The 16,037-nt window shown below is 42.5% G+C and overlaps 2 protein-coding genes across 2 annotated transcripts; both read left to right on the top strand.

Moving 5' to 3' along the window:
- Nucleotides 1–1,254: 1,254 nt before the first annotated feature.
- On the top strand, nucleotides 1,255–4,515 carry LOC311351738 (B-cell receptor CD22-like; the record flags this gene model as incomplete). Its single annotated transcript, XM_084471890.1, has 4 exons — nucleotides 1,255–1,435; nucleotides 1,715–2,014; nucleotides 2,699–2,780; nucleotides 4,449–4,515. 4 exons carry the CDS (start codon nucleotides 1,255–1,257, stop codon nucleotides 4,513–4,515), a joined length of 630 nt encoding a protein of 209 aa, XP_084328016.1.
- Nucleotides 4,516–11,264: 6,749 nt separating this feature from the next.
- Nucleotides 11,265–15,514, top strand: LOC311351064 (B-cell receptor CD22-like; the record flags this gene model as incomplete). The annotated part of the gene is made up of 9 exons (XM_084471146.1): nucleotides 11,265–11,304; nucleotides 11,582–11,917; nucleotides 12,018–12,245; nucleotides 12,480–12,783; nucleotides 13,171–13,248; nucleotides 13,605–13,635; nucleotides 14,091–14,249; nucleotides 14,567–14,652; nucleotides 15,445–15,514. The coding sequence occupies 9 exons, from the start codon at nucleotides 11,265–11,267 to the stop codon at nucleotides 15,512–15,514; spliced, it is 1,332 nt and encodes a 443-aa protein (XP_084327272.1).
- Nucleotides 15,515–16,037: the final 523 nt, after the last annotated feature.

The following is a 16,037-nucleotide window of genomic DNA, read 5'->3' as shown; positions in this document are numbered from 1 at the left end:
GCGTTCGACCCGGTTGTCTTTTCCTTATCATAGGGCGGCAGCGCCACCTTGTGGATTAACAGGGCTGTTACACCACCAGGACAGATTGAGATTAGCAGTAGTGAGACAACATGAAGGCCTGTCATAAAATAACGGCATATAAAGACAAATAACATACATAGAGAGAAAGAGAGTAGATCATGTGAAAGCAAGTATGTAGCCTACAACAGATGACCAAGGTGCTGATAAGAAGCCAAATCCTTATTCTAGGGCACCAAAATGTCCAGAGCTACATGCAAACATCAACGTTAAATTGATGGCTTTGAGATAGAATCATTTTAGGGAAGTGGAACTTTGTTTGACATTTCCCCTTGCCTGCAATCAAAGGTAAGATTTGCTTCATGTGTGACATCATTTCCACTGGTTATCCTGAATAGGACATTTTGTAAGCTATCGTGTTAATACCGGATGGTTAAAAGAAAATGACTCATACAATTCTAGGGCTTTTTCTCTTCATTGAAGGTATAGTCCAACTTTGTAAATAATGTATTGTTAATGGGCTCAGCCTTAGGTTGTTCAAATGTATTTAGGGTTTCTCTGTGGCGCATCTGCTCATAACGTTCATTTCCTGACTTAAGTTCTGTCTGATATTCTTTCTGGTGACCAAAGCTTAATGGAATTACATTTAGAATAGTTATTGCATAATTTGTACAAAGTGCTTGGTTACTTTCCAAAGTAATTTAAAATGAAACCTCATCATGTCTTGTGTTTTTCTCTTTCCTATAAAAGGCGTGTGGAGCAGAGATTGGGCTGTATTGTACCAAAGTCATTGCGCTTTCAGAGGGACATCAGTAACAATACCATGCTCTTATCACATTCCACTGGGTCATCGTGTCACTTCGGTCACCTGGTACAGAGGAGATTCAAGAAATGTCTGGTTTGGAAATGCCCTCTCCACCTACCGCTCATTGCAAAGACGTTTGGAATACCTGGGTGTTACATCTGGTCTGTGCACATTGAGGATCAACAAGCTACGCGACTCTGATCAATTAGGGTAGGCCTACTTTATTATATTACAGACAGACCGTGATCGTTGGACTGCACCATATATTAATTTGACTGTTCAAGGTAGGCTACATACTGCTTGCTGTTGGTATTTTATAAATGTCATGTTATGTTATGTTTATTTTGTTAAAAAGCACGCCTGCACCTTCTGTTCCTAAACTAGAACCAGGGATCAGCGCCATTGTACCGACCGTTGTTCAAGAGAATGACATGGTGAGTCTGATCTGCCAGTCAAGATGTATTGGCTATCCCCCAGCCAACGTAGTAGTGTGGTCACGAGATGGAAGAGCAGTGGCCAGTCCAACGTTCCGGGCCGGGCTGGACGATGCAGGGAGTTACCAGTGTGCCGCGGAGGGACGGCGGTCCGACACGGTAACCCTCGATATTCAATGTGAGTCGATGAGGATCCCTATACATACAAAAGGTCTTTGTATAAGGGACCATTTCTTCATGATTGCATTGCAGGTGAAAATATCTATTTTATAAAATCAGATTTCAGTTATGTTAAATGTATATAATTCATCCAATGCTTTTATCCAAAGAAATGTCCAAGTGACCATATCGTATAATCAGTATTGTGGCAAAACAAAAATAGTCAGTTACTTATCAATGATGACTTTAAGATGCCGCTTTTAATTTGAAACCTATGATCGGGGGTTTTCCTGACCAGATCTTCCACGGAACACAACGGTGAGGGTCGAACCCCAAGGAGAGGTGTTGAACGGCAGCAGTGTGAACCTGACCTGCAGCAGTGCTGCCAACCCACCCGTACACAACTACACCTGGTGGTGGTACGGTGGAACTGCACCACCCTCCGCCAGCTCCATGCTGGTCCCCTTTGGAACGGGACAGGTGTTGCACCTTCCCTCTCTGGTGTCCTCTCAGACAGGATATTACCTCTGCCAGGCCACCAATACTCTGGGGGAGAGCAACTCCTCTGCACTGCTGCAGATGGAGGGAACCACACTGGGTTTGTATGTTTGTATGGAGAGAGTCAAGTCAGAAGTCAAAGTCAAAGTCAGCTTTATTGTCAATTACCAAATATGTACAAGACAAATATAGAATTGCCTTTGTCTCTGACCCCCAGTGCACAAAGGACAAAATTAGTTCAAATGAATAAAATAAGTAACATTTACAATAAATAAATTCTAAATAGTGCAATAATTCTGAATAGTGCAAGATAGGCAAAATAAAACGGTAAACAAAACTGTATATGTACAATAAAGTAAAAAAAAAAAAAAAAGTAAAGTAAAATGGTCCATGGTTCTTGGGGGCAAATGGGAGGGGGTTTCAGAGTCCAGAGTTTGTGGTGGCAGAGGGGAGAGAGAGGGAGAGAGAGAGAGAGAGAGAGAGAGGTCCTTCCAATAGAGGGACATCCGATTACGTTGCATGTTTACATGTTTTGGTTACATGTCTAGACAACCTAACCTCAACAAAGTAGGCCAATAAAATTGTGCACACTAAAATAAACCTTGTGTAGCATTGTGTGTAGTTAAAACACAACCATTATGTTTGATTCAGACAAGATTAAATCCTATCAACTGCTAGTTGGTGGTCTACCCCTTGACACGCCCCTGGTCCACAGCAGTAATCCCACCCTATACAACTGATTACCATTGCTTACCATTGTTTATTTCTAACTATCTTTCTCCAGGCAGAGAATCTGTATGCATCAGATCTGGAGTAGTAGTTACTGTCCTTGTGGCACTCACTGTGTTGGTTTGCCTTTGTTCACGGTGAGTCAAGGAGACGTAAGAAGGAAGAATAAACTGTTCTTGGTGAGATTGAAGGAACAGTATCATAGACTGGCAACATGCTGCTTATTACAATGGTGGCTACTGGGAAGGGCTGAGGGAAAGGACTGGGCAGGTAGACAAATGCAACTGCAATAACGTGATATAGCATCACTGATGGTGCTATCACTGCAGTCCAATGTGCAATATTTGCTTGCCCTTTATTTAACTGCTTCTAAATTCAAATGTTTTCTCAGAGGCATTTTATATTTACATGAAAAGCTGAAACCACCATTCAGTAAATATTCTGCGTTCATTACTGCCTTGTCTTTTACTGCAAGTCTTTTTTCTCAACATTTGAACAGGAAACAACAAAAGACCAAGGAAAACCAACATGTGAGTGCATATCAAGTGTAACGTCTTTGTAGACTCACAAATCACACTTTAGATTATTAATCTAAAGTCTGATGGAAGACAAGCCCCAGTCTGAGTGAATGGGGCTCTTCACCTTCTTTCACTTTATATTTGTTTCAAGAATTAGGGTCATTCCTAGAACTCGTAAAATGAGTAAGGGAATCAAAGGATGGGCCAGAATAACACATAGGTGGCGCTATAACAAGGCCTGGACCTTCAGCATTTCAACAGGCTGCCATTACCACTAGGAAGATGCAACATGCATGAAACTTGTTATACATGCACCATTCATTCGTCACGATGAACAACTTTCAGAGGGCAACCCATATGGTCAGATCAGAATCATAATGCAATGCCTACAACTCGACCAAACACCCACACATAAACTGCTTTGATGCCAAAAGTGGTACAAGCTGCAACCTCATCACACGTGTACTAGGTGACTGTGGGACTATATGGTGTGAAATTCATAGCAAGAAGGCTAAAGACGGCAGAGATATACATTTTAAAGTGGAATACGTGCATATCTCCGATGTTTAAACAGCTCTAACATTGCGTCAAAAACACGTAGGCTCGGCTGTCACATATGGCATGCCAAATCTCAAGTCTATATATGAAAAGAACAATTTGATACATTTGTTTGAAGTTGTCTTTCTGAACAACAGCCTCTCTACAACACAGGCTGGGCCTTAGAGCAATACACACGTAATTTCGCAAATGTTTTGACAGTGGGTTTTGACACAGTATGCAGTTTAGAAACATGGATGGTGATTGTTTTGATATGTTAACTTCCGGTAAACCAGTTTTTAAGGCATACCATGTTACCATACCGACCAATCTCGCCATACCTCCACGGAAGACTTCAATTTCTCAAAATATACTCTAATCTGCCCATGTCAGTCTACATTTCCATGTAGTGTAGTGGTATTGAGACGGACTCATGTCCATGGGGTCGCTGGCTCAAGTCAAACCTCAACCAACCAACGCGACTCATTTGTCATACGATGACACCACTGTAAAAAGGGTCTATTCTGCTGTCGCTCCACAGATATCATAAGACGTCTCATCTTCTATTTTCCACAGGAAGGGGAAATGACCTATTCCACCGGAAGCAATTTTGGAGAAACGGGATTGTAAACCTGTAAATCCCGGAGACACAAAGGAGCAGCCATTCCAGTGGGTTGACCCTTCTCTGTCCTTCGTACAGTGATATGAGTGTGTTGCTTCATTGCCCTGTGTCTTGTTGTTTTCCCTCAGACCAACAAAAGCAGGGGACGTAGCAGGGTGGACCTATGTAAGGGGACCACGATCTGACCCAGTCTAACTCAGTCACAGGCCTTTATTACCATACTCACTTATTGCTGCACTTCTTTAACTTTTGTTTCTTAAAAATTCCATCACAATCAGCCTTTGCACAATCAGCCGTTGCGCCTGTTCAGAAATTGTGTGTTATCAATAATTACCTCCTTCCTTAGAGTCCTTTGCTAAAGAAATTAGCAATCAAAGCAATTCGGAATTACGCTCAATACACAATATGAAGATTGTGAGAAGGTGAAACCACCCCCCTCCTCACTCTCTCTCGTACTTCCGCCGCAGTAGAGGGCAGAATGTCAGTCCATCTAGCCTTGGCCAGGAAATGTTCCCCCATGTTAGTGGTATGGCCTAACTGGCCTTGATTGGTCCAATTGGGACAAATTCCTTTGCTTATTTAAAGGTTCCATGGCATGACATTTTCACTTTATGAGGTTTTCTAACATTAATATGAGTTCCCCTAGCCTGCCTATGGTTCCCCAGTGGCTAGAAATGGCGTTAGCTATAAAACGAGCACTAGGTATCCTGCTCCGCCTTTGAAAAAATGAAAGGGTCGTCATAAGGGGCCAGGTTACCTCCCCTTTCTCTACTTTGCCCGCCCAGAGAATTTGGCCCGCCAATGAGCTACGACCGTGCGAGTGCCACATTTGTGTGTGAATACACACACTGTAACGTGTTCTTTGTTATTTGGATAACTGTTCTGCTGTTGGTGTTATGGCACATAACACAACACATAGCGCAACACAACGCAAGCTTGCGTAAAGCTCCCATTTGGTGAAAAGACTAGACTGTGTCAGGTTCTCTGACGTCTCTGGTACTTCCACAACGAGACTCGTCGTGGGGGTTATCTCAGCCATGGTTGAGAAGGAATTGGGGGAAAGGAACTTTGGCTTTGACTCCCTGAAGTCCAGATTGAACCACGACATGGAGGAAAAAGGGATTTTTGCCCAGGATTGTCTCCCACCGGAGCTCTGCGGCGGTGGTGCTCCAGGGCAGTGCCCCGGCAGTGGGGCTCCGGCGGGAAACAATCAATGTCGCGGTTCAATCTGGTTCAATCTGGAGTCAATTCCTTCTCAACCATGGCCGAGATAACCCCACTACGAGTCTCGTAGTGCCGGAAGTACCGGGAGTCCGCAAACGGCAACAATCCCTTTCTCCTCCGTGTTGCAGTTCAGTCTGTACTTCAGATTGATGATGTGGAAGTGGAAGAACCAGAGAAGTTGGAGAACCCGACTCAGTCGTTTGAGATTCATAATATCATCCGGAGGCGCACACAGCTTTTGGCCGTGATAATATATATTATATTATATAGATATCTATATATAATATGATACTATTTAGATATAGAGCTCCAGGACTCCCACCGGAGCACCCGGAGTGTTCTAGAATATTTACAGAACACGGCCAAAAGCTGTGTGCGCCTTGCCATTGCGATACATCCACTGTAAACACTAGCACATGGCCGCAAGCTGCTCAGGGCCACACCCCCACCCTCCACCTTGACCCGCCTCTAAAAAACAGCATGTTTGTGGAAAGCTTATTGTGGGACTGGCTCGTAGTGGCTGTAATTCTGCACCAAGGCGAGATTTCTTGAACGTTCAAATACTGTATTAAGGGCCCACTTACACCTATATAAAAGCATCCATAAAGCATGCCATGGGACCTTTAAGGGGTGTCTCATTTTGTGTTGGGTGAGTAAGGGTAGGTGCTGGCTTGATGTGAGGCCAGTACTAGTAACGCTATACTATACTATGCTAAAGTCATGCTATAAAGTAAAAAAAAAAAAAAAAAGCTAAAGTAACGCTATGCTATGCTAGGCTAAATTATGCTAAGCTATGCTAAGTTGCTAAAAGCTATTTTTTTAAACATTCATTTGTATTTGGAACCCTGGATTTATTTTTGTTCATTTATTTTTTTGCCTTTGTTGAAGAAAATAAAACTTCACTCCTTTCTTCAAACGGAATTGTGACCCCTTGTTTTTGTCCACACTGTTCAGTCTAGTGAGTCCGCATCCCAAATACTCGGGGCGACCATGTCGGTCCCTAGCAAAGATTTAACAAGCTCATTACATCATCATAGGGCTACGGTCGCTCCTGCTGCTGTGTTCTGCACTGTAGAGGAGAACCCTTTCAGCAGACAATCCACGCTTCATTACACATTCACATTACTGTTGACAAGTATCTGATATGTATTACATATTGCAATATTTACTACTACAGTAGATGTGATATTGTTCCCTCAAGATGCAGTTGATGAAGATTATATTTGGTACATGGTACATTTGGTACAAGTACAAGTAAATTGAAAATGTGCTTCAATCTCTGCAATGTATCCAAACATGATTTGGATCACTGAATGCATGAGATTAAATATCCTCATTTAGTGTTATTAGCCCTGTTTGAACATGAGATTTACTAGCATCATTCAATGTCATCAGCCCTATTAACATGGGAGAAATATGTGGATTCTCCAACAATTTTCTAAACATAAAGGGCACAACACCCTCACCACCGTCTCAGCCTGTTTACACGTAGGGGCCGCTTATGAGAGATTGATACGCTCACACACACACACACACAGCTTATGAGAGATTGATACGCTCACACACACACACACACACACACACACACACACACACACACAGCTTTCAGATCTGCACCACACCCATGCTCTGCACAATCTTGAATGTGGGCAGCGGCCATCATGTTTACCTTTCCAGGCTATCCAACCCTTAGAATTGAATAGTGCCATTGATGATTCCCTGTATGAGCATGCACAGCGCCTTGCTGAGCACTACAAGAGGGACATAAGCCCATGTTTCCCGAGCCAACTCCTTGCCTTCAGAGCTTGTTTTAAGACTGAATTTGCAAAAGGACCATCGATTAAGGATATGGCGAAGATGCTTATCTTTCAGTACGTTTACATGACACTCGAGAAAATTGAATTATTGGATTAGTCTGACTATGATTTGATTTAAGATGCATGTATACACCTTAGTCAAACTAAAATCGGACCGAATCGGGTTTCTCATAGTTGGATTAAGACCCCTAGATTATTCGATTGATAGTCACATTAACCATGCATGTATACGTTCAATCGGATTGGAATCAGATTTTGCGGATATTCTGAGATTTTTCTCAGGGGCCGTGAGCCGGAAGTAGAAGGACACGAACGTTGTGTTGTTGCCGTCGGAAAACGAGAAACAGCGATTTATTTAAAAAGGTGGCGAAGGCAATGGAGGAAGCCGGTGTCGTGCCAATGTAGTTACCCCCTATAAGAATTGTATCCCTGGCCGCGGGAGCGCGCATGCATTCAGTGCAGGTGTAGACACTACGCTTCAATTTCACCCTGTTCACCCAAGGCTGAATTAAAAGTACATGTTTTTCTGTGTTCAACAAGGCATCAACAAGGTTGTAAAGTAGTAACTTCGGGCACATCTGTCAAAATAAATGTTTTTTTCTTCCGACATGTTTATGATCTTTAGTCAGTTCGGCACCACGGCCGAACTGACAGGGATATTCTCTGATATTATGAATCTTAAAGACCGTTTGGTACCTTCCGCAACAAGTAAAGACTCGTAGTGGGGATTATCTCGGCCATGGTTGAGAAGGATTTGCCAGGCAGACACATGGCAGACAACATTGAAATGTGTTAATAGGCTAGAGAAACTTAATTTTTTTGTTATTGTTGATTCAGATCTTAATCAGATCTTGGTTATTGGAGGTGATCCACAAAAGCCTATATGGTCAGAACAATTGGATGTCGGAGTTTCGAAATAAAGGGACATCGGACTAGTGGGCTGTAGGACCAATGGGAATTTTTTGGGCTATTGAGAGGTCGGAACAATGGAGCATCGGAGAAATGACATGCACCCGAACTGATAGCTTTTTACTTAAAACATCTTTCTCGAATACCCTCTGAGTTTGTTGTTGCTGGTGACGTAAAGAGGTCAGCCGGTGGCTCTATCACTAGTTGCAATGCTTACAGCGTCACCTATCATACTGGGGTATGACATGCTTCAGCCAATGAATCGATTTTCTCACCGCCATGTATATTCAAACAATTGCAGTTGTCCAATTGTGGAGCATAGTCGAACTATGGCTGTAATCGGATTAAGCTGTGCATGTAAACATACTGATTGATCACAGCTCTCTGGCAGCAACATTCAGTGATGTTTGCACAGCGTTTTTCTTGTACCTCACCCTACCAGTCACTACCAGTACGTTTACATGCACAGCTTAATCCGATTAAAGCCATAGTTCGACTATGCTCCGCAATTGGACAACTGCAATTGTCCGGTTATACATGGCGATGAGTAAATCGATTCATTGGCCGAAGCATGTCATTCCCCGGTACGATAGGTGGCGCTGTACCCATTTCAACTAGTGGTAATAGAGCCACTGGTTGACCTCTTTATGTCACCAGCAACAACAAACTCAGGCGGTCGTGAGATTCGAGAAAAATGTTTTCAGTAGACAGCTGTCAGTTCACTTCGGGTCCATATCATTTCTCCGACGCTCTATTGTTCCGACCTCTCGGTCGTATGCAGACTCCTCCGCCGGCAGAGCAGCCGGAGGAGTCCGCATACGACTGCATACGTGTTTATTGTAGGCCTATTTGTATGTCTTTCTTTTATTTGAGTATTGCACAGCGGTTCGATTTGTTTCTGGGTGTGGCAAGTGCAGGGTTCGAATTATCTTTTCATCTTTAAAGGGGTCTCTCTATCTCAGAAAAAAAAGCCTTACCATTCGCAAAAGCACCGGTATTAGTAACCTCTTCTTTAAGTTCTATCTTAACATTTTGCTTGTTTCCCGAAACGTTCTTTGCTACTGTTATGTTATTTTTAATCCAGGAAAGGCCGCCGAGACAGGATCGCTTTTAACTCACTTTATTTGGTAAAGGTTTTGGTCTATTGTCTATCGTCTATGAAACAAAAGGAGAGGAATGGTATATAACACACACTATCTACGATACGCCGCCCAAGAGATTCTGGCTTCTCCAAGCAATGCTGTTGCTTTTATAGTCAGGTGAAGGTAGACTTCTTCTACAACGCTAAAAACTTGCTCACTTCATCTGTGTGTCCGTTGTTGCCCCCTATGTGTAAATGTTGCAACTTTATTAAATGTGCTCAGTGCTGCCCTCTCGTGATTATGAGAGGATATTACCTCTCAACTATGTGCTCGGTGCTGCTCCCTGTGGCTATGTGAGAATATTACAGCTAAAATATGTCACACTACGAATCTCTTTTGTACGTCGTTCGTTGGTAAGGTAGGTCTGAAGCGCTCGTAGAACCTTCTTAGCTCTACTGTAGTGATGATTCAACTCCTGACGCTAGTCTCCGCCACAGTACAGTAACCTTTAGAAATCTGAATCCCCATTGCGCATGTTCATTCCAAGTTTGCATCCGTAGCCAATTGAGGCAAAATGAAACGGCATGTTTGAATTAAGGATATTGTCTCGGCTGTTCTTTATTTTAGGCCATAGGTACAGCAGGTAAGGTCAGCTTGACTCACTTCCAATAAATTCAAAAACTCCCAACTTCAAAAAAAAAATTATAATTTTATTTTACAATTCAAAAATGAACAAAACTGTCTTCTAAATTAAGGAAATGATACTGGGAAACGAATAAACCATTATAAGCAACGAGTGAACTTAATAAGTGATCAAAATACTTTTTTCAACCACCGCCTCTTTCCCTTGACATTTAGTTTTCACCTGACATATGCGACAGATGTAATTAAGGCAACCTGGTCTCAAAGGATTCTGTGAAATGAGTCGGTCTATGTCCCGTATAGTAGCCTATATTTTAATTTAATGTCTTTAATGGTAAGAGACCGCACAGGGATGGATAATGAATTAAGATTAAGATTAAATTAGATTTAATCCTTCAGATATGAGAGACACCCTCAGATTTTTGACTTTGTTGCCTTTATGGGAGCCAGTCCTCACTTTATGGGAGCTTGGCTCCCTCTGGCTCCCATGTAATTCGAACACTGCAAGTGTGCCCCGAGTATGTGCGTGTGGGCCATGTACTATTCCTAGAATGCTTTTACACATGGCCCTAAATTACGCTTTTTTTGTACTATTTAAGTTAATTTTGGTTTAAATTCAGTTATTTTGCGTGATCAGAAAGGGGACCTCACACAAATAGTAGCCTAGGGGCCAATAACCACCTTAATCCGCCACTGGATGTAGGGATGCTAAGTCACTGTCCATATTTCTAATAATGATTGTGTGTTCTTATTCGTCTTTGGGTCCACGGCTGTAGGCCTAGCCGCCGGCCTAGGCCCTATGGGGAGTGGAAGAATGATCGTGATGTGTGCGGAATGGGTGGGGCAGATGACCGGGGGCCCACCGCAAGACTTGCACCGGGGCCTAGCCCAACTACGCTACGCCACTGTCCCTCGTACAATCGTTCATGCCTGTTTAGACAGAGAAAATATCTCTCTTTGCATCACAATCTCACAACCGCTTTCAAATCGTGATTTGGAGAGTGATTCAAGATGCTTGCAAAAACGGCCATTGAGTGTGTTTATTATTTAACCATGGCTTTTAAAATGGTAAATAAAAGCAAACTGTGGTGGGTTATCTATATACATCACGAAAGGGTTCGTAACCGGTTCATTTCCTCTTTTTTTTTTACATTTCCCCTTGCATGCAATCAAAGTTAAGATTTGCTTCATGTGTGACATAATTTCCACTGGTTATCCTGAATAGGACATTTTGTAAGCTATCGTGTTAATACCAGATGGTTAAAAGAAAATGACTCATACAATTCTAGGGATTTTTCTCTTCATTCAAGGTATAGACCAACTTTGTAAAATTATTTATTGTTGATTGGCTCAGCCTTAGATTGTTATAATAATATATTTAGGGTTTCTCTGTGCGGCATCTGCTCATAACGTTAATTTCCTGACTTAAATTCTGTCTGATCTTCTTACTGGTGACCAAAGCTTAATGGAATTACATTTAGAATAGTTATTAGGCCTACATCATTTATACAAAGTGCTTGGTTACTTTCTAAAGTAATTTAAAATGAAACCTCATCATGTCTTGTGTTTTTCTCTTTCCTATAAAAGGCGTGTGGAGCAGAGATTGGGCTGTATTGTACCAAAGTCATTGCGCTTTCAGAGGGACATCAGTAACAATACCATGCTCTTATCACATTCCACCGGGTCATCGTGTCACTTCGGTCACCTGGTACAGAGGAGATTCAAGAAATGTCGTCTGGTTTGGAAATGCCCTCTCCATCTACCCCTCATTGCAAAGACGTTTGGAATACCTGGGTGACACATCTGGTCTGTGCACATTGAGGATCAACAAGCTACGCGACTCTGATCAATTAGGGTACTTTATTATATTACAGACAGACCGTGATCGTTGGACTGCACCATATATTAATTTGACTGTTCAAGGTAGGCTACATACTGCTTGCTGTTGGTATTTTATAAATGTCATGTTATGTTATGTTTATTTTGTTAAAAAGCATGCCTGCACCTTCTGTTCCTAAACTAGAACCAGGGATGAGCGCCATTGTACCGACCGTTGTTCAAGAGAATGACATGGTGAGTCTGATCTGCCAGTCAAGATGTATTGGCTATCCCCCAGCCAACGTAGTAGTGTGGTCACGAGATGGAAGAGCAGTGGCCAGTCCAACGTTCCGGGCCGGGCTGGACGATGCAGGGAGTTACCAGTGTGCCGCGGAGGGACGGCGGTCCGACACGGTAACCCTCGATGTTCAATGTGAGTCGATGAGGATCCCTATACATACAAAAGGTCTTTGTATAAGGGACCATTTCTTCATGATTGCATTGCAGGTGAAAATATCTATTTTATAAAATCTGATTTCAGTTATGTTAAATGTATATAATTTATCCAATGCTTTTATCCAAAGAAATGTCCAAGTGACCATATCATATAATCAATATTGATGACTTTAAGATGCCGCTTTTATTTGAAACCTATGATCCTGACCAGATCTTCCACGGAACACAACGGTGAGGGTCGAACCCCAAGGAGAGGTGTTGAACGGCAGCAGTGTGAACCTGACCTGCAGCAGTGCTGCCAACCCACCCGTACACAAATACACCTGGTGGTGGTACAGTGGAACTGCACCACCCTCCGCCAGCTCCATGCTGGTCCCCTTTGGAACGGGACAGGTGTTGCACCTTCCCTCTCTGGTGTCCTCTCAGACAGGATATTACCTCTGCCAGGCCACCAATACTCTGGGGGAGAGCAACTCCTCTGCACTGCTGCAGATGGAGGGAACCACACTGGGTTTGTATGTTTGTATGGAGAGAGAGAGGGAGAGAGAGACAGAGAGAGAGAGAGAGACAGAGAGAGACAGAGAGAGAGAGAGACAGAGGGGAGAGGGGGAGGGGGGGGGAGAGAGGTCCTTCCGATACATCAGATTTGGTTTCGGTTACATGTGTAGACGACCAAACCTCAACAAAGTAGGCAGATAAAATTGTTCACACTAAAATAAACATTATGTAGCATTATGCACAGTTAAAACACAACCTGTTTGATTCAGATTCACAAGATTAAATCCCATCAACTGCTAGATATGGTTGGTGGTCTGCCCCTTGACATGCCCCTGGTCCACAGCAGTAATCCCACCGTACAACTGACTACCAATGTTTATTTCTATCTATCTTTCTCCAGGCAGAGAATCTGTGTTCATCTTATCTGGAGTAGGAGTCACAGTCTTTGTGGCACTCACCGCTCTGGTTTGTCTTTGTTCACGGTGAGTCAAGGAGACGTAAGAAGGAAGAATAGAACTGTTCTTGGTGAGATTGAAGGAACATTATCATAGACTGGCAACACGCTGCTTATTACAATGGTGGCTACTGGGAAGGGCTGAGGGAAAGGACTGGGCAGGTAGACAAATGCAACTGCAATAACGTGATATAGCATCACTGATGGTGCTATCACTGCAGTCCAATGTGCAATATTTGCTTGCCGTTTATTTAACTGCTTCTAAATTTAAAAAGATTCTCAGAGGCATTTTATATGAAATGCTGAAACCACCATTCAGTAAATATTCTGTGTTCATTACTGCCTTGTCTTTTACTGCAAGTCTTTTTCTCAACATTTGAACAGGAAACAACAAAAGACCAAGGAAAACCAACACGTGAGTGCATATCAAGTGTAACGTTGTCTTTGTAGACTCACAAATCACACTTTAGATTATTAATCTAAAGTCTGATGGAAGACAAGCCCCAGTCTGAGTGAATGGGGCTCTTCACCTTCTTTCACTTTATATTTGTTTCAAGAATTCTTGCAATCATGTCTCTGAAGGCGGGGATCTTTAAGAGAGTAATTTACTAATAACAGTGAACACAAACTTGGCCAGCAGTAGTAAATTGTGAAAAAAAATGTCTTTAAAGGTTTTTAAATGAACACTTTGTAGCCTGGCCACTCTGTTAATACACTTCCCTCTCTTCATCCCCTCATACAATTCTGTTTCTCTCTGGTAGATTATGCCTGTTACAAAACAGGAAACAAGGCGGTTTGTTAACCGGAAGGATAAAATAACACATACTTTGAAACAAACATTTGATATATTGAGATATCTCTCCTATACAGAGTGTGTCTACCAGAAGGTCCAGTGGGACGAGCCACAACGACTCAACCAATCCCAATGCAGAGCCCATGTATGCCAACGTCCACATCTCTTCATTGCCCAATCGGTCACTGACGCCTTCCCAGGTTCTCTATGACGTCCACACACATGACTCTGCGCAGGTAGTTCTGTTCTCTTCTCCAACACTAAAAACAACTCTACTTCATCGCTCTTTTTCACTCTCACTCTACAGACCCTTTTCAAAGAGGCATCATCGTAGGACAACCCAAGTTCTCACTCATAACACTATGTACCAGGGCAAAGGTAGTAGATTTATCTTCACCAGTGCAGCCTGTGCCCTGATACATAACAGGAACCATAACTAGTGTTATGAGTGAGACCTGTTTGTCATACGATGACACCTCTGTAAAAAGGGGCTATTCTGCTGTCGCTCCGCTCCACAGATATCTTAAGACATCTGATCTTCTATTTACCTCAGGAAGGGGGAATGGCCTATTCCACCATACACACTTTTGGAGAAAAAAGACCTGTAAATCCCGAAGACCCAAAGGAGCAGCCATTCCAGTGGGTTGACCATAACTGTTCTCTGTCCTTGGTACATTGATACGAGTGTGTTGGTTCATTGCCCTGTGTCTTGTTGTTCTCCCTCAGACCAACAGAAGCAGGTGTCACACCGCGGTGAGGTCAAGTTGGGTTTTTGTCCTGTCTCCATGTCTTGTCCTGTCATTTCCTGTTTTATTTTGAAAAGTAACTCTCCTCTCGTTTCAGGTCACTTGCCCTTCCTCATGTGTCTTGGTCTGTTTGCCTGCTGAGTGTTTCCACCTGTTCCCTGTTACCCTGTGTATTTGAGTCGGCGTCTCCCTTTGTCTTGTGTCAGTGTGTTCGTCTTTGTTCATACCTACGTACGTTCACTCCTACCAACCACAGTCTTGTCTCTGCTCTGCATTCGCCTTTGGTCGCTTTTGGTTTTTGTTCCGGTTCCTCGAAGAAGAGTGATTTTCAGTTGTAAGTTTCAAAGCATAGTTTAGTTCCTTAGTTAATGTTTTCATAGCCTTTTGTTTTCTCCATTTGGAGTGATCTTTTGTTTGCTCACGTTTTCATAAATTAGTGCCTCCAGTTTTCAGGAGAGTTTGAGTTCTTATAGACGTTTCATAGTCTTTTGTGTTTTCCTCCTTTTAGTGGAGTGATTATTATTTTGTATCTTTGTAGTCTTGTTTCTCCCTAGGACAACCTTAGTTGAGTTAATTTTCATAGCCTGTTTTTGTTACTCGGTCCTGGAATTATCTTACCTGATTCTGTCAATAAAGACTTTTATTGAAGAACCCCAAAACCCTGCATCTGCGCCCTGTATCCTAGCCTGGTCGTGACAGCAGGGGACGCAGCAGGACTCCCTGTGATCTACAGCTCAGTGGCTGAAGCAACATGAGATGAGTTCAGCCTGGATTGGAAGGCCTGGATTGGAGGCCTTTGCGTGCTTTTGGTTGAACATTTGTGTGTTATAGCAATTGTCTTTGGTTTGTGTTGTGATGAGAATTTAACCATTGAAGCAAAAGATATAAGAATCATCAATGGTTTGCATTTTTTTTACAACAATTAAAGAGTGGTGGATGAATGGAGGATTGGATGAATGGGTCAAACACATAAACAAACACATACAATTCTGTATTATTTTTAGAATTAGGTAACTTATTAAGTTAGAACTACTTGGTTAGCTTTAAGCAACACAACGACTTGGTTAGGATTAAGCAACACAACTACTTGGTAAGGTTTAGGCAACACAACTACCATGAAAACATAACTACTTGGTTATGTCATGGTTAGGCTTAGGCACGACGAATTCTGCCAGAAAAGGCTGGCAAATTTCTCCCATGTAAGGAGACCACGATCTAACCCAGTTTAACTTAGTCACAGTTAACATCGTATTTATGAATTACACAGCTTCAAAATAT

The sequence above is a fragment of the Micromesistius poutassou genome (genome assembly GCF_964030765.1).
Source record: "Micromesistius poutassou genome assembly, chromosome: 8".
NCBI lineage: Eukaryota > Metazoa > Chordata > Actinopteri > Gadiformes > Gadidae > Micromesistius > Micromesistius poutassou.
The sequence above is the reverse complement of the archived record's forward strand: the minus strand, read 5'-3'. Positions and strand labels throughout refer to the sequence as shown.